The sequence below is a fragment of the Corvus hawaiiensis genome, chromosome Z, assembly GCF_020740725.1.
Source record: "Corvus hawaiiensis isolate bCorHaw1 chromosome Z, bCorHaw1.pri.cur, whole genome shotgun sequence".
In the NCBI taxonomy this organism is placed as follows: domain Eukaryota; kingdom Metazoa; phylum Chordata; class Aves; order Passeriformes; family Corvidae; genus Corvus; species Corvus hawaiiensis.
The window spans coordinates 51,332,470-51,356,280 of record NC_063255.1 but is presented as its reverse complement, the minus strand read 5'-3'; the positions used below and the strand labels follow the sequence as shown (position 1 = coordinate 51,356,280).

The 23,811-nt window shown below is 37.9% G+C and overlaps 1 protein-coding gene across 3 annotated transcripts; it reads left to right on the top strand.

The window, feature by feature from the left end:
• Window positions 1-2,846: 2,846 nt before the first annotated feature.
• TNFAIP8 (TNF alpha induced protein 8) lies at window positions 2,847-23,071 on the top strand. 3 transcript variants are annotated; one of them, XM_048292510.1, is made up of 2 exons: window positions 2,847-3,024; window positions 21,183-23,071. In XM_048292510.1, the coding sequence occupies exons 1-2, from the start codon at window positions 2,994-2,996 to the stop codon at window positions 21,746-21,748; spliced, it is 597 nt and encodes a 198-aa protein (XP_048148467.1). In that variant the 5' UTR covers window positions 2,847-2,993; the 3' UTR covers window positions 21,749-23,071. The 3 variants fall into 3 exon arrangements, with proteins under 3 accessions (XP_048148467.1, XP_048148469.1, XP_048148468.1); XM_048292512.1 differs by lacking the exon at window positions 2,847-3,024 and adding an exon at window positions 14,427-14,502; XM_048292511.1 differs by lacking the exon at window positions 2,847-3,024 and adding an exon at window positions 18,214-18,547.
• Window positions 23,072-23,811: the final 740 nt, after the last annotated feature.

Below are 23,811 nucleotides of genomic sequence, written 5' to 3'. Positions count from 1 at the left end.
CAGATGATGAGTTAAAAGCCAAGCCAAACCAAAAGTAGCTAGATTTTTTTGCACAGTAAAACCAGGAGTTTTTTGTTTCAGCAGAGAAGGGTGGGAAGGACCATACCCGGCTTTGTAGCTTTTAGACTTTTAGCCACTGAAGTATGTCAACCCATTTTTTTGTGTGCTGCACACAGGCGATTTCATTTTCTCTGGGAATTCTGGCCTTCTTTCCATGGCAGTGTCAGTCCAAATGTGTGGTGAGTTTTAGGCCTTCATTGTAGGAAGGTACTTTTCTGTAAGAGAATCTGCCCTGTGAAATTTAGCTGCACCTCCTAATTATGTTTTTAGAATTTTTGTCACTCTTTTTTCTCTTGTTCCTCTTCCATATCACATGCACAGTTTACAATTAAAGAGGGATTTTTTTGGAGTTTCCCATCTTTTTACTCACCATGGGATCCATATCAGTCTGGATGCTTTGACAAATGTCACTTCTCTGCAAATGTAGTGTCATCCATTACCTGGGCTCCAGTGTTTTGCACGGACCCTGCTTAATTTTTGCCTGCCTCATTCCATTACTTTTGCTGTCTTTCTAAGTAAAATAATTAAAGTTGATTGGGTGCAGACTTGGGAAAAGGTGATAATGTCCTCATTATTGTATGCCAGTACAAGTCCCTGCTTAACCTGAGATCAGAAAATTACATACTTAACCAGTCTTTAGCCAGGTTGGAGTCTTTTCAGCCAGTGCATGTATTTTTAGGAAGCCTAACAACCAAAATGAAACAAAGAAGAATTTCTCAAGTCTGAATTAAGACCCTGTATGCAGGAGTAACAGGACTGAGTGAGATGTGATTTTGATTCTGTAGGGAAGAAACAAAACAAAAGCACTGTATTTTTGTTATCTATCCAGTGAGGTATAAAGTTTCCGGGAGATTTGAGAAATCCTAATTTGTGCAACTTGCTGACATTTAATCACAAGTCTTATTATCTCTCTGTGTCTGTCATCTAAAATAACAAAAGGCATCCATCTAGTATGTAAATCTGATCATGCAGGGATCTTGATGCTGGTTTATATTCCTATCTCTCTACAACACTTCCTTTGATTAAAGGACCCCAGAGGCTATTGCAGTTCTGCTGGACTAACCTTATGTTTCTTCCTGTTCCTTGTCTATTCTGTGTGAAGTCTTCTGAGTGGTTTTAATCTCCTAAATGGTAATTACCCCAAACTAGTACCTTTTTTTTTTCCTTAACCTTGGAAATGTGCCTTCTTTAGCTACTCTGGTGTTGTAATTAGGATAATACTCAATTTCATTCTCTGTGCTTTGAAGGATGGAGCTTTGTACACCACAGGAGATGATAAGGCCTGTAGAAGACAGCTAGCTTCTTGAGGGATATCTTTATGGGGCCCATGGAATTACACGTATTGCAAAAGAAGAAATTGGCAGTGTCACCAAAAGCCTTTAAATAAAACAAAATCTGTCTTTCCTAGGTGTGGGAGAAGCACATGGCAAAGGACAGTCCTTATCATAAAATAGCTGAAAATAGGATAAAAGTGCTTACATTCTGAAGTAGTATTTACCCCAGTCCACAGAGCAACTTTGCTGTAGGTGAAGAATTTGTACTGCCCTACGTACTGTATCTGTTATTTACAAGACCATCCTGCCTACAGCTGGTCTTCCCCGCTTTGTGAGTGTTTAAGCCTTAATGAGTACAAGTGAATGTTACAATCTGAACAGTTTATTTATTTTTTTTTTTCCTCTGTGCCCCACTGCAGAGCAGCTAACAGCTTTGGCTGTTTTCTGACTTCACTGTGAAATACACTTACTTCTACTTGACTGCAGTAAGACATTTGCTAACTGTTAATAGCTGTTAATAGCTTTACCTCCGGGAGACCCTGACAGCCCTTCAGGCCCACACATTTAACCTTGTGACAGAGAGGTAGGTGGGAATTTGATTTCATGTTGGAGCTGGCAGTGCCATCAGGCCTTCACTTGAGAGACCACACCTTTTCTTTTGTCAGAGCAGTTATCATCGAGGTTTTGTGCTGTTCACTGTGCTAAAAATTTATTAAACGAGTAAGTAGGGAAAGATGATTCCTTAGGACAGTGGTTTTACTGGAGGCTGTGCGAACTGAGAATAGGCTTCCAAGTAATTCCCCCGATTTTGCACTGGAGGCATTGCAAACTGGGAAGTGGCTGCAGAAAACCCCTGTTCTATTGCTGTAAAACTGTATCATGTAGTAGTTAAAAATACCGATCTTTTCTGAGATGTGTGTGGGGTAACTGTGGCACAAGAAATCAAACAGTTTTTCCTACAAGATAAGGTGAATTGCTAGTCTCAGGTAGATGGCACCATCCCCTGAGCATGAGTGAAAGAAAATCAAGATTAAACTACCTGAAAGAAAGCTGCTACTTCTCATCTTTAGGCATGTATTTAGTCATCCAGTATTAGTCAGTATAATTACGGAGGCTACAGAAGTAATTCCAGATAGCAAACAGCGTTGAAATGTACAGTTTAGGCTTAAAAATAAAATGATTTAAAATAGATTTTCCTGCAAGTTAAGAGAATCCCAGTGTGATTGTCAGCCACCGCAGTCAGACGCTGTTCTGCACTCAGGGCTTTTTTGGCCTCTCCTTCTTGCTTTCTCATACCACGTTGGCAAGCTGCAACAAGTGAAAACTCCACCCTTCTACAGGCTGGGGAGAATAAGATTCATAAACGGCAACAGCTGGCGAGTAAAATCGGGGTTCCTCTGAAGGTGGTGGTTTTCCAGACAGCCGCTGTGTGCAGCTGAGAAAGGGGCGGGATCCTTTTCAAGTACGTTAGTTGTGATTTGCTGAATTCGTAGACTTTTCCCCTCAAAACCCCAACCCTCTCTCGCTCTCGCTCTTTTTTTTTTTTTTTTTTTTTTTTTTGAGAGAGAGAGAGAAAGGGAGAGGGAGAGAAGTTGACTTGCGGCTGCATCTCAGTGCGCAGTCAGCGTTAATCTGGTCCTCAGAGCCTTGCCTGACACCATGAGTTCGGAAGCCGATGATCCCAAGGAAGGTACGGTTTTTAACTTTTCGCAGGAGAGTAAATATGCACGGTGCCTATCTGAGCATGGAGGAGAGTTTCTGCTCTCTTCAGCTTTCGGGTATTCACAGGGGAGGGAAAAAGGCCTTTGCACAACTATTTGAAGTCCTGCCGAGTTTGCAGGATATGAAGTGACCGAAGTGTTGGCACCCCGGAGTATCTGTCTGGACAGTGGTAATTTACCCACTCGTGAGCTACTCATAAGTGGAAGAAAGTGTGTTTCAAAACACTGGTAGTCAAATGTCGAAAGAGGAAGATTTCTTTCATTTGGAAGCACCGTATTTTTCAGCAGAAGAGGAAGTTGCATGGGGGAGAAGTGAAAGGTCGTTATTCTGGGAATAAGGTTGATGCCATTTACTTCCCTGCGAATGAGTGTGCGTGTGTGTGTGTGTTAAAAGAGAGGAGTGTGCCAAAACTACACCGTGCTGCTGCTGCTTCTGGAGTGGAACGTGTGGAGGGGCTGGAAGTGCTCCAACAAAAATGCAATTATTCCCTAGTGTTGATCGGGAGGGGGATGTGAGAGGGATTCGGACAGTGGGGAGCAAGCGGGGGAGGAGGAGGGCAATTTCCTGAAAGTGCCTATATACAAAAGAGCATTTATACAGATGAGGGAACGGAGCAGTGGTGGGGTTGTACGCTGGATTTCTTAGAATAGAATTGATGTTTCATGGTTACACATAGTCCTTAGGGAGACTCAAACATACAGAAATCCAGTATAGCTGAGAAAAACAACTTTAAAAACCCCAACAGAAAGCAAGCAGTAAGGCAACCTAAGCATTTTGTATTTGGTGAAAACAAGAACTTTTTGGAATGTTTCAGATGGTTTTCCCCTCACAGTCTGTACAGCTTCCTTCACTTGAAGTATAACATCACCAGGGACATCTGTCTGTTTACTTGCTTAAGAGTATTTTGTTAATTTGCAAAAAAGTCTGCTTGCACTGAATCAAACTTAATGCTAATAATGCTGGTAGAACCTGGGAAGTAATGAAGCCTGATAACCTCTGTTTTGATAAGAATAATCCTCATGTTTGTCTTCTTGTCAAATGAACAGCTGAACCAAAAGGCAGCTCTTGGTTTGTTATTTTTTTTCCTCAAGAAGGTTCTGTAGTACAGATTTGTTGAAAAGCAGAACTGTAAAAATGATTTCTCTTTAGAAACTTTGAAAAAGAGAATATTGTGAACATTCTCCCTTAGTTTTACAGCCGGAGAGATCTGCTTGCATGCTATAGCAGGAAAGATCCTCTGGTTTCATACAGGAAGCTCCAGACAGTTTTACTAAACTGACTATATCTGAAATGTAGATTTTATTGTTTGAAGAAATGTCTTGCCTTCTTAGATGACTCTGGTTCTTAAAATCCCCTTTAAATAGGTTTGTTTTTCTGTGCATTTCTTCATAAACAATTTGAGATGCCAGGATTTTCATGCTGAAAAAAAACATTTGAAGCAGGTGTCTGAGACAGAAAAGAAAGGGTAGCTTTTTGATTAGTTATTTTTAGCTTGGGGAATATTTGGGTTTTGCTGTCCTTTGTTCTTAATGTGTTAGAATGGAAAATGAAACAGTAACCATTGTGTGAAGATGAGGTACAGATGTCACTGAGAAGGTTTTTCAGTCACTCTGTAAATGTATTCCTGCTAATATATTCACATCTTTAAAAGAATAATTTAGAAAATGCATGAGAAAAGGGGCGCTCAGTGTGTATGTGAATAAAAACTGGGATTAACAGGTAAAAATGTAGAATTGCAGCTGTTATGTTACTTTCCCTAGTCTGATTGAATATTTATGGAAGCATAAAATACTCAAAAATACAGTCAAATACTTGTGTATTTGTAATGATCCACTGTATGTAGCGTAAAATAGTCAGTCTTTCGACTAACAAGCTCTGTTTCATGAAGAAACTATATTTTTGGATAAAGAAAATTGATGCTTCACAAATTCAAACTGAATGTGTAGCTCAGTCTTTTGACACTGAGGATATATAATTTTTTAAGTGGTTTACCAAAGAGGAGGTGGTTGATTTTCTCTTTAGGTGCAAGACTAAATGTCACTCTAAAAGAAATTCTGATTTACCCACAAATTATATGGTGCACACAGGATATTAGGAGGTAAAGAGGTCTGTGACTGATTATGGAAGGAGTAGAGGGTACACTTGGACAGTTATAAAATAGTTATTTTAACAGATTCTGTACATCTGAAGGCCAAAGCTAGTGATGAAGGGTATAGTGGCTAATCTGCTACAAGCTAAAAAGTGAAAAGAGGAGAAAGCTACATGAAAAATGTTGGTTTAATGATGTTTGTAAGCATAGGCAGACTTACATGTTTTCCTTAACGCAGACACACTCAAGTGGCCAGGAGCTAGTGAAGAGGTCTGAGGAGCTCCGAAGTTCAGTTGAAGCTTCCAGGCGTGACTCCCAGACCATGTGTTGGAAGCTCAGCCTCAGTGAAAAGGAGAGTTGAGGGTGCAGTAGTAACGCTGAACATTGTGTATGTGCGGCTAATGATCTGACGCTGAAGTGAGAAGTACTTCACTTTCAGCTACTTTATACAAGGGGATTACAGTAGTTGAAGAACATTGGGATGTCTATAGAAGTAGATTTAGTGTGGATTATTTTTAAAAATCTACATTACAAGATCCAAGATCGCTGGCTTTTACTGCAAAAATGAACTATACCCATTGTTACAATGAAACCCCAAATCGAGGTCAATTTTGAATGGCAAACTCCTAAAGATTTTCTTTTGGTAATTAATCAAATAAAGGTAGAGCATTTGACCTCAAGTGAAACCTGATTTTTTTAACAGGAACGGAGGATAAAAAGACATTGCTAGAAGACAGGCATTACCCCACTATATATTATACTAATTGCTAGTATAGGGTATGCAGCAGTATATGTGGGATTTTCAGCTTCTGCCTTTGATGTCTTCGTGGTCCATATTAGAATGGTAACATGAAACAGGTTTTTTTTCCTCCTGCCATGCTGCTCAGTAACTTCAGAACAATGTTTGTGTTCGTCTGTATCCTACAATGCTGTGGTAAATATGTGCATGTGTCTTATGGCGTCAATCTGTATTGCATTTACAGATTCCAGCAACTGTCATGCTATAAATAACCCTGTCACATTTTCTTGTTTTCATTCCTTTTGCCCCAGATGAAACAAATTGTGTGTTAAAGTCCATAAGAAGAGTATAGCAATTAACTGCATGGCATAATTTCATTCTAGTGTTGATTGGTGGCATGTCACCTACTGTGGAAGGTACCAAGTGGTTTCAGGCTTTGATTTGACTGAATTCCTTTTTGAGATCTGAAGGGAATGTTCTTAATGCTGTTGTGTTAAAACTATGTATCAGGAGTGCACCTTTTAAAATACATGCCAATACCGATTAAAATGATTGTGATGTGAATGTCCTTCTTTGATAGAAGGAAACTGTATAAAGATCTAGAAAACTTCATCTTCATTCTACAAGTCTTATGCAATATATTTAAAAAACAACAGGAGAGAAGTCTAATATCTCAAAGGAAAAGTAAAATAGTAACAGATATCAGAGTGAATGTAATATGTAGCCTGTAAAACAATGGATAATGTATTACAAACACAAGTGAGAGCTTGCATTGCACCTTTATCATATTTAGTTTTGAATACCACATTTCAGGAGAGAGAGAGATCACTGCATTCCTGAAAGTGCTTGGAGATTTTTTTTAGACATGATTAGCATTTTTTTAATCCAAATGAGATTACTAAAGAATGAGCTCACCTGTTTTGTTCCTTTTAGAGCTCAGAACAACACAGGGGTTATAAAATCACAGAGCACTCACTGTTTCAAGAAGCTAGTACTCCCTCCTGTAAGTAGTCATGGATTTGCTTTGACATTTTGCAGTCACCTCTCATGCATGAATGTTTTCCAAGCTAGAATTGTGTTCAATTAGGCAACAAATCAACTGCCCTTGTGCTCCTACAGGCTGCTTACTCTGTGTACAACATTGATTGAACCCTGTAATGTATCATCCTGCATCCCACTAACTCCAAAACTAGCATTTGTTAGAACCTTTTTTTATTTTATGATAGTGAATGGGGAAATCCAAACTGTAGAACTAGAGCACAGAATTAGTGCTTAACCCCACAGATTTGACTCACCTTCTGCTCTCACCCCAAAGACTAAAAAATGTGGGGTTCCTTTGTTTCACGTGCTTTTGCTTACCCTCCCTTGTAAAAACAATAATCTTCATAAAACATTAAGGCAGTGAAACGGGGGCCTTTTGTTGAGAGTTGTCTGGACAGTTCAATTCAGAAGCAGGAAGAATCACCTGGCCCCAGTATTAGAGATCTTGATTACTCAATTTGAGAACTTTTTTTTTATTTCACAGATAACTTTCTTACTGCTGATGAAAAGAATGAAAAGATTGCTATGGTTATACATACCATGTACACAGCTTTGTAAATCATAGCAATGCTTTGACAATTTGGCATTTTGTGCAATCCCTTCTGTAGTTAATTAGAATTCAAGATTAATAGGACAGGGTGATGGGGAAAAAAGTATCCCTCTAGTACAGGAAAGAAGGACAAAGGAAAATAAGCTTGTGAGAGGTGAGAAAGAATTATTACTAACCAGGTGCTGTAATACCTTATCACATATGCATGAGGAAAGCGTTGCCAGAGTTACAAATTGCAGGGCAAAAGGAAAACCAAGAAGGTAAAACCATAATGAAAAAGAAACAATGGGAAATTTAGAGGAGTGAGAGTACAGTACACAGGCAAGTTGGAACTCCTAGATTTTTTTTTTTTAAATGTAGTTTGGGGGATAGTTTAATGAATCTAGACACAGAAAATAAAGGGCTGTGAGGACAGGACAACAACTGCTGTGGTTCGTAGCACAGCTGCTGCAGCTCCATGGAGATGTGGGCCCTTGAATCTATCAGTGAGAGTACTGACTTCAGGCTGTTAAGCCATAAGACTCGGTAAGCAGCTCTGCATCTCTCCCCTTCAAAACTGAAAGAATGGTAGTTTTTATGTTCCTGGCCACATCAGGGTCATCTTTGTGATAACCTGTTTGTGAGTGGATCAGATGGCCACTCTGATTGCTTTTCCTACAAGCTCAGAATTTAATTAGTTGAACTGGTGGGTGTTTTTTGTAGAACACATTTGGAAGTCCATATGCAGTAGTTGTTTTCTGCAGGACACTTTGTACCTCATGTATTTATTAATCTGTGCAGCTGGATCAGATGAGGAAGCTAGCTGGTAATTTGAGCACAGGTGATGGGATAAACACGGGCTGTAGCTGATAGATTACTTCAGAGAATCACTGAAACTTAGCAGGTTAATAATTTAGTTGTGATTGTTGGGTTGAATGCTAGATTGCTTTGAGAAAATTCCATTAATATAATTATGCTTATGCAATCAAATCTTTTAATCCAAAATGAATTGCAAGGTTCACAGGCTTAGTTTCAAATAAGATACAGTCCCTTGAGCTATCTGGTTGATAGAGAGAATCATAGATTAACTGAGGCTCCTGGGAATTTCTGGAGGTCACTGGGCACAACCTTCCACTGGAGGCAGAGCCAGCTTTAAAGCTGGATCCAAATTCAAAGTTAGATGAGGTTGCTCAGGAGTTTACCAGTCATGCTGATAGTGTCTTAGAGAGTGGTGGTAGCACCACTTCTCTAGCAACCACTTCTCTAGTACTTCAGTGTTTGGCCACACTTGCTATGAAGGTGGTCATTCCTAATGAGACTTCCTCTTGATGCTGCTTGTGTCTCTTGCCCTCTTCTCTTTTGCTGTGCATCCTCAAAAAGAGCCTGGCTCTGTCTGCTCTGTAACTATCTGGTAACAAGTTGCCTATGTTGGTAAGGGCCACTGTTACTTTGATCAAGCCTAGCACTCTCAACCCATCTTCAGTTATCAGGCGCTCCACGTCCCTAACCATGCTGGTGACGGTCTGCAGGACCTGCTTCAGTTTGTCAGCTTCTTTTTTGGGGAGATATTGAGGAGCCCAATACTGTTCACAGTATTGCTCTACCAGTATTTTTTCATCTTCCAGATTTGTTTGTTGTACTGGAGACTTAGTTTCCCAGTCTTCCTTTCATTTATGTTGATGATAGCATTTGCTGTACTATAGTACTTACACCTGTGGGTTGTTTTCTTTGGGGACTTGGCAAACTATGGACTACCACAAATGAGACAGAGGTTAGAGACCAGGAGCAAAATCCAGCAAATCTCTGCAGAATCAAAAGAGGTATCTGGGTGAGGGAGGGGCCTTGCACAAACATCTGGTAAAGCTGTATTCTTTACCAGTACTATTTCCAAGTGTACTAACAGGTTAAATGAATTGCTTCTAAGAATAATGAGTGTTTTGTAATACATTAGCCAGGACTAGCTTAAGAAAAATGTAATGCTGAAACACTAATTGTAATTTGCAATTTTCATTCAAAAACACGCATAATTTTTTTTTATCGACTTATCATTTGGTCAAATCTTCCACTAAATATTACAGTTTTGGAAGGGTTCTTAAATGCTGCTTTTTGAGAGGCAAAATGCATCCCCTCTCCACTCAGTCATTTAGTGTCACTCTAATAATAAATGAAGGAAATGAAAACTATATTGCAGGTTTCATTGCAAACTTTGGGACTGATTTTTTGCTACAATTAGATTACAAACTGTGGTAAGACAAAAGCATTTCATAAAGAAGTATGAAAGATTTTTATGCTATTTCATGAAACAACTACTGGTTTTCATTTTTCCATACTCAACAGAAGTAGTAGGTTAAAATCTATTTCATAATGGCTTTAAAGCAAAAATTACTTTTTTTCATATTTAAAGATTATTTTTTCATGTTTGCATATTGGTTAGGAATTCATAGATCCGGTAATATCCAGCAGTAGAACTGTTGTTAGTAGCAATTGCTGTTTATGAGTTTGTAAGAAATGAGTGCTTAAACTGACTGTTTCAGTTATATTAATGAGTTGCACTAATCTGAACAACAGCCTTATACATACTGACAATAAGGTGTTTTTTTGTGGTCGGAAATCTGAAAGTTACAGATGTTCATGTTTTCTTGGTTTGCGTAATTGTATTTGATGAGCTGCTTGTGTTTTTTAATGCTAGGTGTCCACTTCCTGTTTTGTGGACGCATTCTGTCCTGACTACAGAACAGGATACACAGTGGGATTAGCAATAAAATGCAATTGCCAAAAACTTGGTTGTTTTAACCATCATGTCAGCAAAAGCATGAGCATTAACCCTGTTGTCATTTGGGGACAGTCTTACTTTGAGGGAGAAGGGGAGAAACTGAGAGACCTGTTCTTTGAGGTATTCATTGCACATTCATGACTGTGGGATGTTTTCTCACAAATTTTGTTCTTATTACTAAGATTCCCTGACAGTGGGAAGTAGAGAGCTCATGTCTCTCGGTGTCATGTTGGACTCAGTCTGGAGAACTTGGGATTCAAAATCTTCCCTACAGAACTGTTTCAGCAGAAGCAATATAGAGGATTGGCTACACACTGTATGAACTAATTTAATTTTCCCTACCTTTTGCAGAATTTAGTATCAGTGTTTTAACTATGCAGATTAGTGGTGAAAGATCAGATATTCTGTTTTGCATAGCAATAAGGAAAACCTACCTTTCAGTCAGTTTGACATATAATATACAAATGTCAGAGTGTCTGCAGAGAATCCTGTTCCTGCTGGCAGTTTGTAGTAATGAGAATAAATTGCAGTAAAGTGGGAATAAGCACCTTGTTTATTTGAGAGCATTTATCTTTGAAAAGTTTGAAACCTGAAATTCCAGGGACATTTTCTGCGATGATTTTATGTATCTATAAAGGCCAGTAATTGCAAGTTTTTCTAAGGCATTTGTAGCTGCCTTGGGATTTCAGTGGATCTCTAAGAATGTGATACCCTCAAGTCTCTATCCCAAAATGTTTACATTCATACAGGAATTAATAAAGCACAGACTTAGTGCATGCACAGACAAGCATCCACTTAATTAACTTCAAAGAGATGTGGAGAAAACTTTGAAAAATGCAGAAACTCCATTGTTTTAAAACCTGAGGCTTTCATGAGGAATGGTTTTTGCTTTTACTATGTCACTTCACAAAACTATTCTACAAAGATTTTATTTATAGAAAGAGTAAAATTTTGGTTTAATATTAACAGAAGTAAGCAGATGACATCGGTGAATACTTCAGCTACTGATTCCAAGGGCTATTTTTTACCAGTTGCAAATAAGAAAATGAATGGATGTTTCTGTTCACTTAAAAACATTTGTTTTGAAACATTCACTGAGAAATAGTGATGTAGACTTTATTTTAGGAACTTGAAACAGTGAATCATAAATTTGAGTATCTGTGAACAGAAGTGGTGGATACTTCAGGAAGGGGTAGGAATAACATTTGACTGGTGCTAAGATGTCCTCATCAAGCTCACAGCCTTGTCCTCAATTCTGGAAATTAGAGATTTAAATTCTGTGATGCAAGACATTGCATCCTGGATGTATGATTACACTCACCTTTCTTTGCAACAAGCAGTTGGTATCAAAATCAGTTGAAAGAGATGTAACTTGCAGTTAAATGTTGATCCTTTTGTTGTGGCTTGTTACCTAATGTCATGCAGTTGGGGAGAACAGCAGTATGATGAGGAAAAGAGCAACTGTTGACATTTTTATTTCACTGCCATATATGTATTTGAAATTTAGATTGATGGTGTTTCTATTCACCACTTGAGGGCTTTCCTTCTCCAGGGTCAAATTTGTGTTCCCTCCTTCTTACTAAGGGCAATAATCTGGGAAATCTCAAGGTACAACAACCTTTCCTGCTGCTGTATGTCCCTTCATAGTTGATCAGTGCTGTCCATTGCTTAGTTGAAAATGTCATTTGATGCCAGTGCAAAGCAAAGAAGCTAAATGGTCAAATTCTGCAGCAGTCAACAGCTGTAAAAAACAGTGCAGTCAAGTCTCATATGCTTTGGCCCAAGAAGTGAATTACAAAGTAGATGCAGGTTTTACAAATCACAGAAGATTTGAAGCTGAAAGGGACCTCTGGAGGCTGTCGAGTTTTTAGTCAGTAAATATACTTGTGACCTTTAAAAATAAATAGGTTACTACTGCTTTGTTAGATAGCAAAGTTCTGTGTCTAAATAATACCGCTTGCTGATGTAAAAGATCATGACCGTGTCAGACATAATGTTTAACCAGAAGATTCAATTTTACAGAAGATTAAGTTGCTAACAGTATTGAAGACCTAATTTTTCTCTTACGTTTTATATTCCATTAGAACTTAATGACATTAGTGAAAGCAAAACCAAACTCTTAAAATATGTAGGGAGCTGGACTGGTGTTTTGACAGTCTTAATCGATGTTTGAGAATTTTGGTGTTGTTAAGTCAAATATTTTAAAGGCGGGCTTGGGTGGCACTAGTGGAAACAAAGAGGAATCAAAGCAAAGCCTTTGAAAGATAAACTGTGTGCTTGGGTCTTGGAGAGCCTGTTCTGAGTTGACAGCGAGAGAGTAGAGAAGTGAAGAAAAGATTCAACCACTGGTTTCACAACTGGATGTTTGGATAAAGGTCATGGTAGTTGTAGTATGGATACAGAAACAGGCTGTAGCTGCTAAATATTGGGAAAAGAACTTAAAACCCAGGGGTTAGTTTATTTTGCTCCTTGTGGGAGAATAAAGTACACATGTTAGGTGTGCAGAGAAAATTACCATTTCAGCCACCAAATGTAGTCTTTCAAAATCATGGATACCATGAGTGGCTGGTATGGAAGGGTAGACAAAGCACATATTCTCTGTAGAGCCGCACATTGAATACCATAAAATTTATCCTTTGTGCTACAAGACAGGAAAAAGGGTAGTGAAAAATTAAAAACTGAAAAAGAGATGAAGGGTGTCATTAGTGTCTTAGGCCTAAAGAACAGCCAATATCTGATAAGTAAAACTCTTAGATGGCATATTTTCTTGTGTTTTATAATCTACATTTCAATGATGATATTGGAAATGAATATATCAACCAGACACCTGAGAACTGAAAGCCCTGTGAATCACTACTAGATTTTATGTAGCTGACCTGTAGCTATGACAGTCTTCAGTGCCTTGGAAGTTAGTTTTATATATATACACATATATATTTTTTAAAAAATATGTATTTACACACACACATAAAGTGAATAGTAGCAATCCAGTGTACTTTAAATATAAGAGACAGATACCAAGGGACTTCCATCCTCTCTGTAAGAAACAGTGTAGCTACAGACTGAGAGGGAGAAGAACAGAGAACCAGAACCAGAAATACAGGAAAAACATTATTAACTAGTTTCAAAGACATTGTAAGATCCCTCACAAACTTCTGCGTTCATTTGAACTCTCTGAAGCCTCTTTGACTTTCTTTACATGTCATTCAAATACATGCTCTTTGCATTTTGACAGCCAGGTTGTGACATTTCCTTGTGTTTGAGTTCCCTGTCCCTCTTATGCCAGATTGTCGTCTCGTCTGGACCTTCCAGTTCATTGTATTTTTGCAACACGTATCTTAATCTTAAATTCTACCCCTTGCCCCTGTGTCAAATTTAAGTTTCTCCAATGGATTCCAAGTTCTCTGGGGCTGCTGGCCTCAGAGGTTGTCCTTCTGTGTTCAAGCCAGGAACTCTTTTTTTATATGTATATAGGTCCTGTGCCTACAGCTAAGTGTTTGGGGGATTTTTTTTGTGAGAAAACTTTCTTTTTGCCAGGATGGTTGTAAGAGCAATTAGGTACCACTTACTTAAACTTCAGGTTTTGGGTCCCACTTGGCTTAGGGAGCTTTGCACTGTTGCCTTGCTGCAGGTTGGTATTTGTTTCTAAGGCTGGACAAAATATAGAGTACCTGCATTGCATTTGATTGATTGGAAGGAAGGACGTAAGACACGCTTTATTTCCTGTGAAAAGATTTGTCAGTATTAGTGTTCACTGTGCATGGACACCTGGTAGATAGAGAGGAACCTGATACAGCCCTGAAAAGCCAACAGCTGAAATATACAGGCTGCGTATTTAACAGCACTGCATCAGTTGTTACATTCCAGCAAGGATAACAAATGGTGGCAGAGGACTGAAATACCAAATTAAGTTCATGGCACTGCTCTGTGTGACTGTCATTTTCTCGGTTTAATGTCCAACGTATTCTGAAGTATTCTGAGAGCTGTCATCAGAAGTTAATCTGATTTTTTTTTTCCTTCTCTTTAAAGCTACACTGTTAATTAAAATACATGCAGAGGTTTTGGGAAAAATGGCTTTTAGAAGGCTTTTTAAAATTTCTAAATCAGCTACAGTATATGTATCATGTGATACACAGGCTGGCTGTGGGAAGCACAAGCATGTAAAACCAGAATAACTTGTTGGCACTGGCTGCTCCCATGGGACTGCAAAACTCTGCAACATTCTTATTGGAAATAGCATCATTCCTTGCCACTCTACCCAGCCTTAACCTTCAGGTACATTTTCTGGCAATTCTTGTCACCTCTCGATCAAAAAAATATTTTGTTTTCTGGATTTTTTTAATGGCTTGGTTTTGCTTTTGCAGCTAGAATCTTTCGCTGATGATAAAATTTTGGACGTGTTAATAGACTAATGTTAGAATTAAATAGCAAAATCCAGAAGCATATGACAATATCACATGCGTTTTGCAAACATATCGGCAATGACTTATTCAGCATTTTATTGAGTGAAAAGGAGCTGTTCTAAATGGTGTGTGCTGGCTTTTCTTTTATTTTTCTCATGTTTCTGCAGCTGAATATATGCTCACTTTCAGTATGAGTATGCAGGTCAGATATACTCTGTATTTTCAAAAATGCTTCATTACCCACATTTTTTTCTGAAATTGCTTGATTAACTGTTGCTTCAGAGTGACTCACAGCCTTATAGCTGATTTCCAAATCTAGTAAGACTGCTCATGCAATATTTGCCATGCATTAGGCTTGGCTTCAGATGGGGTGTTTTTTGTTTTAAAGGTCTCCCAGTGTGAGTGCTAGAACTAGTGCACATTGCTTGAATAATTAATATTCTCATTAATACGCTCAGTTGATAACAATTATGGCAAGTGAGAATTTAGTACAATTTACTTTACCTGTTAGGAGAACTGTAGGCCCATGTTTCTTATGAAAGAATGCTTTGTATGCACTGAAAATTCTAGTTTAAACTGTTTTCTAGTTAAAATTGGTATTCATATATAAATCCCTCTTTTTAAACACAAGGTGCCAAGTAAAATATTTGATCTTCCAATAAGGACCTTGTGTACATCAATTAAAAAAGTAGAGGTATATGTGAAAGAAGCAAGTACTGTACAGGCCCCTTGTTTGAGGGTGTTTTTCTCATTCCTCCTTCTGCACTTAGCCATTTGCTCTCTGGGTTTTCCACTGCCTGATGGTGCTTGCCCAACCTATCTGCCCTGCTGACATCCTTCTGTCAATAACCTCTGTGGCTGTCCTGGTCACTTCCCACTCCTGCCCTCGGCCAGCTGTGAAGTTGCAGTCCCAGTGTCTGAGGTTGAAGAGTGAAAACTCTGAGTGCTTCTGGTCTTGCATGTCTGATACAAGCCTCAGTTTTCATCAGCTTTTGAAAAGCCAACAAGTGAACAAATGCTTGTGAATGTAGAGACTGGCCTATATACTGAAGTGGCCGTTTGAGAACTGCTGTATTTTTGGAAGGAATTCTGGAAGAATTTCTGGAAGGATTGTAAGGATTTTAACATACCTTTCACCCAGGAAACTTTGAAGCACTTAGATAAGAATCAAAACACTGACTCTTCTGTTAAAAAAGAAAAGAGAAAACAGCATTAAAAAACCTTTTTGAAACTGTGACTCACTCAGTCAAATGGTTATTAAGAAGAAGCTATATATATCATGTGGCAGCTAGAAAAATCAACTTACCTTATTCATATCTGAAGAATTAATAATCTGTATCCTACTACTCAAGTTTTTAAATCATATTGTCATGTAATAAGTATATTGTGAAAATTGTTACAGCCCTGGTAATAGGTTTAGAATACTTCTGTCTATTTTGTACTTCAGGACTTGTTTGTTCACTGATGCTAGCTCTTGTGGTTTATCTCCATTGGAGCTTTACCTTACTGAAGTCATGTATTTATATATACGAATTCATATATTTATATGCTTCTCTATTTGGTTTTTTTAATGTTTCTGCCCTGTATCATTCCTGAAAATAAGGGTAGACCTGTAAAGACCCAGAAAGCAGAAGGCAAGAAAAGATTAAAAATTCAGTAATTCTCTTATCCCTTCATATCTAGGCAATCTCATGATTTTGGAGGTGCATGACTCATGGTCACATACACTCAGAGAGCATAACACTGTCAATTCCACTTGATTTCAAGTTGCCTCCCTCTGGGGAAATAGTGCTCTTTCACTACAGGAGTCTGACTGAACATGTAATTTGTATGTGCAGGCTTTTAGCTGTAGTTCTCATACACAGTCTATAGAGAGGCAAACACACATCCACACAGGATTCCCAGCAGGAAGTCCATTGCCACATTTCTCAATGCTATGTGATAATCTTTTAAATGCTGCCTGAAGCTCTCAGTCAGTGCTGTCTCTTTCTTCCCAAGCCCATGTCAGTGTTCTTTGTGCCTTACCCAAAAACACTTGTCATTTTTGGGCCTTACTAGTGCAGCATGTGATGTGCAAGTCACTAAAATGAGAACTGGGTCTCAGGCAGCAGCATTTCACAGTCCTATTTTCTCTTCCTTCAGAACGTATCAACACAGTGAGTATCAGAAAGCTCAGCTCTAGACTTGACCATGGAATTTAACATGGTTCACTGTAATTTTTTGCTGGGTGCCTTCTTTTCCTGCTTCTTCATTATGACAAGTTTAAAAATACTCAGTGACTCAAGTATTCATTGTCAATGTAAGTGAGATTGCGTACACTCAGCTGCAAGTGATGTTGAATCTACCATAGACTGTTGTCTTGTGGAAAAAAAAAGCTGGGTTTTTTCCAAATCCTACCTTTTTTTTTTTTTTTTTTTTTTTTTTTTGTTTAATTAATTTTGAATAGAGTTGAGACATACGATATGTGGTAATAGTGTAATAGTCATTTGCCACAGTATGGAGGGAGGTGTGCTAGCTTCCATGTGAGGGAAAAGTCAGCATTGCAGCCATAAATATGAGCCTTCTTGTACTTTCATAGCAGTCTCCTGAGAGTCTATTAACCACAATTGTCACTGAAAGTTTATACTTCCACCACAGTTTAAGGAAAACCTCTGTATGGTAAAATATTTTGGGAAAAACACATCTAGAATTCTACATGTCCAGTATTTATTCATTTTAATGAACACAAAATACCATGTTAAACTAGCATACTGTGTGCTTGGCTTCAAAAATCAAGATGTTTCATAATCACTAAACTCACAACTTTCACAGGAGGCTGTCTCTAGCACCTTGTTTGGTCATCTAAATCATGAATTAGGAGATTTTGCAGGTGTTTGCATTATTCCTAAATTGATCTTGTGAATTTCAAAGTAATGGAAGCAGGATTTCCTCTGAGAGCCTTTCCTCTTGGACTACTTTCCTCTGTGGAGGTGTGGCTTTACTGCACATAATCATGCTTATATGTGTAGTTTGTGCAGAAAATGGCATCCCATTGATTTCAAAGGGTTATTTTTTGATTAGAACCTTTTAAAAAGTAAAGTGTAAAACTGCAGAGGAAAGAAATTGGAGCTATAAAGAGCAGTCATGAGGTAAACCAAACTGTGACGTGCTTAAAATTGGTGGGATTACCTGCATGTCACCAGAGAAATGACACTATTTCAGTTTAGAGTGCAAGGATGTAACCCGTCGATACAAAAGGTGTGGTCAGATATCCAGGCCAGCTACTGCAATCACTTTCAGAAGGTGGCTACATACAGTCATCCCTAAGTAGTTGTATAAAGGTGCATTTTCAGGTGCTCATATCTGAAATTGCAGTCAGAAGTTTGAAAGGGGGTGCCCGGCAGCCTTCACATTGGGAACGCTGCCCTCCCCAGCATGACCTGTGAGTCAGGCACCTCTGATACACTGAGCATCTCCACTTGCAGATACCAGGTTAATGTTTTAACCTCTTCTTGACACGTCACTTGTCCTCTCAAGTCACAGGACCTTTCTTCTCCCTCCCTGTCTGTGAATTGTCCCAGTTGTCAGTTGGCAGGAACAGCCCTAGTGTTGCACTGCTTGCTCAGCGCTGCAATTTCCTTTCAGCTCTCTCTTCGAGGAAGTGAAACCATTGTGATGTATTTTTGCATTTTGAGGTGCCAAAGCAAAATGAAGCACTGCAGGCAGGAGAAAAAGGTAGCTGAGAAGAGCTGCTGTTACAGCGAGGAGGAAAACCCCATATTCACTCTGTGATAGCTTCTGACAACGTTTCAAAGCACATGATAAAGTGTGCACTGGATTTACCAGAATAAATAAGCCACAGGCCAGTCTTCACCTTGGGTATTTTGCTTCTCTTTCTGCTGTCAGCAATAAAAACTGCAATTACATTAGATGAACAAGTAAGTAATAGTTTTACTGTTAAGGTAGTATGTGTGTTCACTCTGAAGAAGCTCTATAATCTTACTGCTTAAACTGAGTTTTATTCAAGCTGTGAAATACATTTTAAGTCTGTCATTGGTAAGGAGGAAAAATTCTGATTATAAAATACAAACAGTTAGCAAGTTCCTTTTTTGGATTGGCTGAAATCCTGAAGTATGAAATTTACATATTTAGTAATTAAATTAGAACCCATGTAACAGCATAGGAAAATGAAGCTAACTTCTGGGGTATTTATAGCAAAGGAGATAGAAAGTAAGCCATGCTGGATAGCCCCAAAACTTGGACAGATTTTAGAAAAATACCATTAAGAGTTCAACAGCTTTTGGAATGGAGCAATTCCTGTTCTGGTTAGCAGAAGTACCTACATATTGAGCTGTACTTTGTAAAATGTACATTATGTAATGTAAGATTTTTTTGTTGTTGTTCAAAAACTGTATGATATTTAAGAAACTGCCATGTTTTCAGTTTCTCGTAACTGATACTTTGCATGTTATGATGTTAGGACCATTCCTGAGTGTTTGCATGGCTTTCTGGAGATAGGTTATGTGGATTTAAAAAGATAGAATTGTTCAGGCTGGAAGTACAGTGGAGCATTCGCTGTGATATTATTTTATAAGAAATAACGCCTACAGCATCCTGAGAAAGAATGCTTAAAAATACAGATATATTGTATCATGTAAGTTTTTCACAACTGCTATTAGTATGAACATCTATATACGTGTAGTGTGTCAGAAGGAAGACGTCATGAGCATTAATAAGAAGACTTTAAGTAAATGAAAGTTATGAAACAACAATTGATATTCCTGATTTGGAAGGTAAAGAAAAAGTTACCATTCATCGGTAGATCATTGTAAAGCGTTGGCTGTTGAGTTCTAATATTTGACCACCCTTTGGAAAACTTGGATTAGTTTTACTTTAATAGTAACAGTTGCAGTTTTAAATTTAAAAACACAGTAAGCGAATTAAATATTTTCAGTTCAGAATGACTGCTCAGCATCTTTAATGTCTTCCTGTATCTTTGTGGTTGAGAAGTGTGTCTGTCTTGTGATCTTGAGTGCTTTGCCCAAGATAGTTAACAAGGGGTTCTTTGGTTTTTGAGTGTCCTCTTGTAGTAAAGATTTTAGAAAATGTGCTCAGACACTTCACGCTTCAAAACAAAATACTGATATGCACTGAAAGTTTTAAGAAACAAACCTGCTTGAAAGTTTTTGGGATGGTAATAAAAGGAGCTTGTTATTAAGTTTCTCAAAGATACTCTTGAATTAAAAATACAGATTTGTGTTTCATGTCCTGAAGGACAAGTTTCTTCTATTTGCTGGAACCCCTGAGGCACTCCGCGTCTGAACACACCCAGCTGCCCACATACCAGCAGTTAAGAGGAAACCTTTTTCAAATTCAGGGACTTACTGTCTGACATCTGCAGAGTTGATGTTTTCATTAAAGGAAAAAAAAAAAAAAGAAAATATTTCCAGTCTCTGTGTTTGCTAAGCAAACATTTCATATGTATAGTAAATGTAAACAGATGTAGCTTTCCTTTGGCCTGTCTGAGACTCCAGGAGAGCTGCAGCACAAAGGCAGCCATTTCCTAGACAATTCTACCTGAAAATACGAACTCACGTGTGTCTTACTGGAGAGAGCCCTGCCAAGGGAGTGTGCTTTAAAAAACTGTTGCTGACAACAGAATGTATGGTAAAATTTCACAAGTCAAGTTTGTGAAGGGCTGTTTGGGGTCTTTTAAGTATCTGAACAAAATTACAAACCAGTCAGTGGGTTTATTCATGCAATAGAACATAGTTTTAGAGGTGGAAATCTGTTCTAGGATCTGCTTCACTGGTCACAGAAAGATACTTTTAAAAGGTTATGCTCACAAGTGTTATGACAATCCCTAGAAAGTTAATTTCTTGCTTTTACTCCATTAAGTATAGAACATAGAAATGTTAATCTGTACTTGCTCTTCTGAAAACTAGTGTCTTCAGATTGCACCCAGAGAATCTCAGTGTTGTTTGCTGACCATGGATTTTTGCCTTTCTTTTGTATTTCTACATGGATATCTATAGATATGTATAAAATAGGTATCTAAAAAAAAAAATTAATAGATGTGTGGTGTTTGTGTTCACTGATCATGTAAAATGCTAAGCAGGAGAAGGCTTTATAATGGTCACTTCACTGAATTATTATCTTTATTTGAGTAGCAGTCGTTATTTGTTATGGCATTGGGATAATCCTGGTTTCCGATTTCATTATGAATGCGAGAATCAGATTAGATTTGTGACTCACCTAATCAAATAGGGCAGTTTTATTGCCTCAGTTTGAAATTCCATCTACCCATATATAGAGAGATCTTCTAAACCATTTCTGTGCAAGTTCAGTTGGTATTTTCTCAAAAGTAAAACAGTCTGAAAGAATGTAAACCTAAAGAGAAAAAAGTTTTAGGGATTTAAATATGGGGTTTTTTCCTGCAACTGTGTTGCATTATTTTTGTGACATTTAGTAAGATTAACTTACTGAATATATAAATATGGAAATATTCGTCAACTTGCTGTCCAGAGACTGTCTGTTTGGAAGTACTGACTGTGTACTTTTTTCTTCCCCTAGTGGCCACAGATGTCTTCAACTCCAAAAGTCTGGCCATTCAGGCCCAGAAGAAGATCCTTGGGAAAATGGTGTCCAAATCAATAGCAACTACTTTGATCGACGATACAAGCAGCGATGTTTTAGATGAGCTTTACAGAGTAACAAAGGAATATACACAAAATAAAAAAGAAGCAGAGAAGATCATCAAAAACCTCATTAAAATAGTCCTCAAATTGGCAATTCTCTACAGGAACAACCAGTTTAATCAGGATGAAATAGCATTGATGGAGAAATTCAAGAAGAAGGTTCATCAGCTGGCTAAGACGGTGGTCAGTTTCCATCAGGTGGATTATACCTTCGACAGGAACTTTTTGTCCAAATTGTTAAACGAATGTAGAGAGCTGCTTCATGAAATCATTCAGCGTCACCTAACTGCGAAGTCACACGGACGCGTCAACAATGTGTTTGATCACTTCTCTGATTGTGAATTTTTGGCTGCCTTGTACAATCCCTTTGGACCTTATAAAACCCATTTGCAGAAACTTTGTGATGGGGTCAACAAAATGCTAGATGAGGGGAACATATAAGTACTTGTATTAGAGGTGCTGCCTATGAGTTATTTGTAGATGGAACACTGTTGATTTATGAAGGAATAAGGGAGCATGCAAAGAGGTTTTTTACATTATGACAAATATTTCCTAAATATCTTTATTAATTGATTTCTTACTATGCTCTATCTGTTGCTATTCACAGTCCATCTGGAAGAAAAACTGCACATGACCTTTTTTATTGTGCTTTGCCTATGGAAACAGCTTTATAAAGACAATCAAACAGAATGGTTCAAGTAGAGTAAGAGTCTTGCAAGATAGATATACAAACCAAAACAATATGCTGTCAGACAATCTGCATCTTTCATAGATTTACAGAATTAATTCTAAACTATCAGAATCCAGTAATGTTGGTAACAGATTATCATGGTGATGGTACACTCTGTAATTTCTTTCATTTACTTGTAAAATAGACATATTTGATTCATTTATAGTCTTTTATGCTCTCTGCACAGATAACAGCTTCCTAGTGTTGCCATTATGAAGCATTGAGTTTTAAATAAAATCAGTGATGCTGTCACATAGAGTCTTAACAGCAGGCTTGTGCATCTCCAGCTCAGAGGTGAAAACTTCCTGTCTGCAAGGCAGGATCTCTCAAGTAGAGATCCTTATAGACCTGCACAGGTGCTTGCTTCCTTTGATTACATGGGGATTATTTGAGGAATAAGCTACAGGAAAACAGCCGAACTGGGGAAGAGTATTCCCAAGAAACTGCTTGTGGTACAGAATTTTAACTCTGCCTATGATAAGGTAAACCACAGTGACTTCTCTGTGCAATTCCTTAAGATATTTAGAATTCTGCTAGTAGAATCATAGAATCAATCATTTGGGTTGGAAGGGTCACAATTCTTTTCAAAAAGATGTGAGTCAGTATATTTGATATACTAGTCTGATGTGTATGATGATGTGAATTCACCAAAGTTGATAAATAAATTTCAAGCTAATTTGCTTTGTGTACAATGAAACTAGAAACAGAAATTAGTGTTATCATTGTGTTACATACCATATAACTAATGGAAAAATGGAATTTTGAATAAATTTTTTCTTCTTTTCATACTTCCTACCTTTTATCCTTCTTTTTCTTCCTCATCTTTTTTCTGCCTTGACATTGGGGATAAAAAATGTGACTTTCTAGACACTGTAATGTACTTAAAAGCATGAAGTTAATACATTTCAAACAGCCAAAGACTTTTTGTTAGGAAGCATATAAAGAATTTGCTGTTTATTTAATTGCCAGTGTTTTTGCTGTTTGCTGTGTTCTTTTGTTTTAATGAGTAAACCAAAGAATATTTGCACTCCAAACTTATCTTGTCTTTTTTTCCCCTTCTCATATTTTTAATTCTAAATTGTGCCAGCAACAAAAGCGTTGCAGCATCTGACATATGATTGCAGCATGACTTGTGATTTGTAAGAGAGAAAACTAAGTTTTATTCATGTTAGGTTGGTCATTAGGCTCTCAATATTTCTAGAAATGTGCCAGAGAAATGTGTTCAAAAGGTGAACTCATTTTATTGAAGCCACTGGTGTTCAGCAGAGAGAGAAGATTGATGTACTACTACTCTGGAAACAACCGGGAACTGATGTAAGGATAGTACACCAAAATTTGCCGGGAAATAAATGATTAGGTTGACATCTGAAGGAACATCATGTAAGATCCCTTCCCGTGTTTTATGTACACAGAAAATACACTGTGTTTCTGTCCATCAGAAGTCATGTATAGGGATGCAACATCATGGAGAAAGTCGCACAAATTTTAAGGAGTTTAGTTTCTGGTGTATTTATTTTATCTTCCCACCTAGAAAGAGAAAGCTGCTTGTTTTCTTTACCAATTCTTCCTCCTGGGAGGGGAATAAAAAGGAACTTGACTTCTAGAAATTAAAGTTTTAGCTACAAATCCTATTTTTAAATCATGTCCTGATTTTCCCAAAATAGCATAGTTTATAATGAATGGTAACAGTTACTGAAAGGAGGGGACAGTACCTTGTTTAGAACCATGTGTATTATACGCGTGTGCTGTGTAAAGCACAGAAGATTCTCTTTGG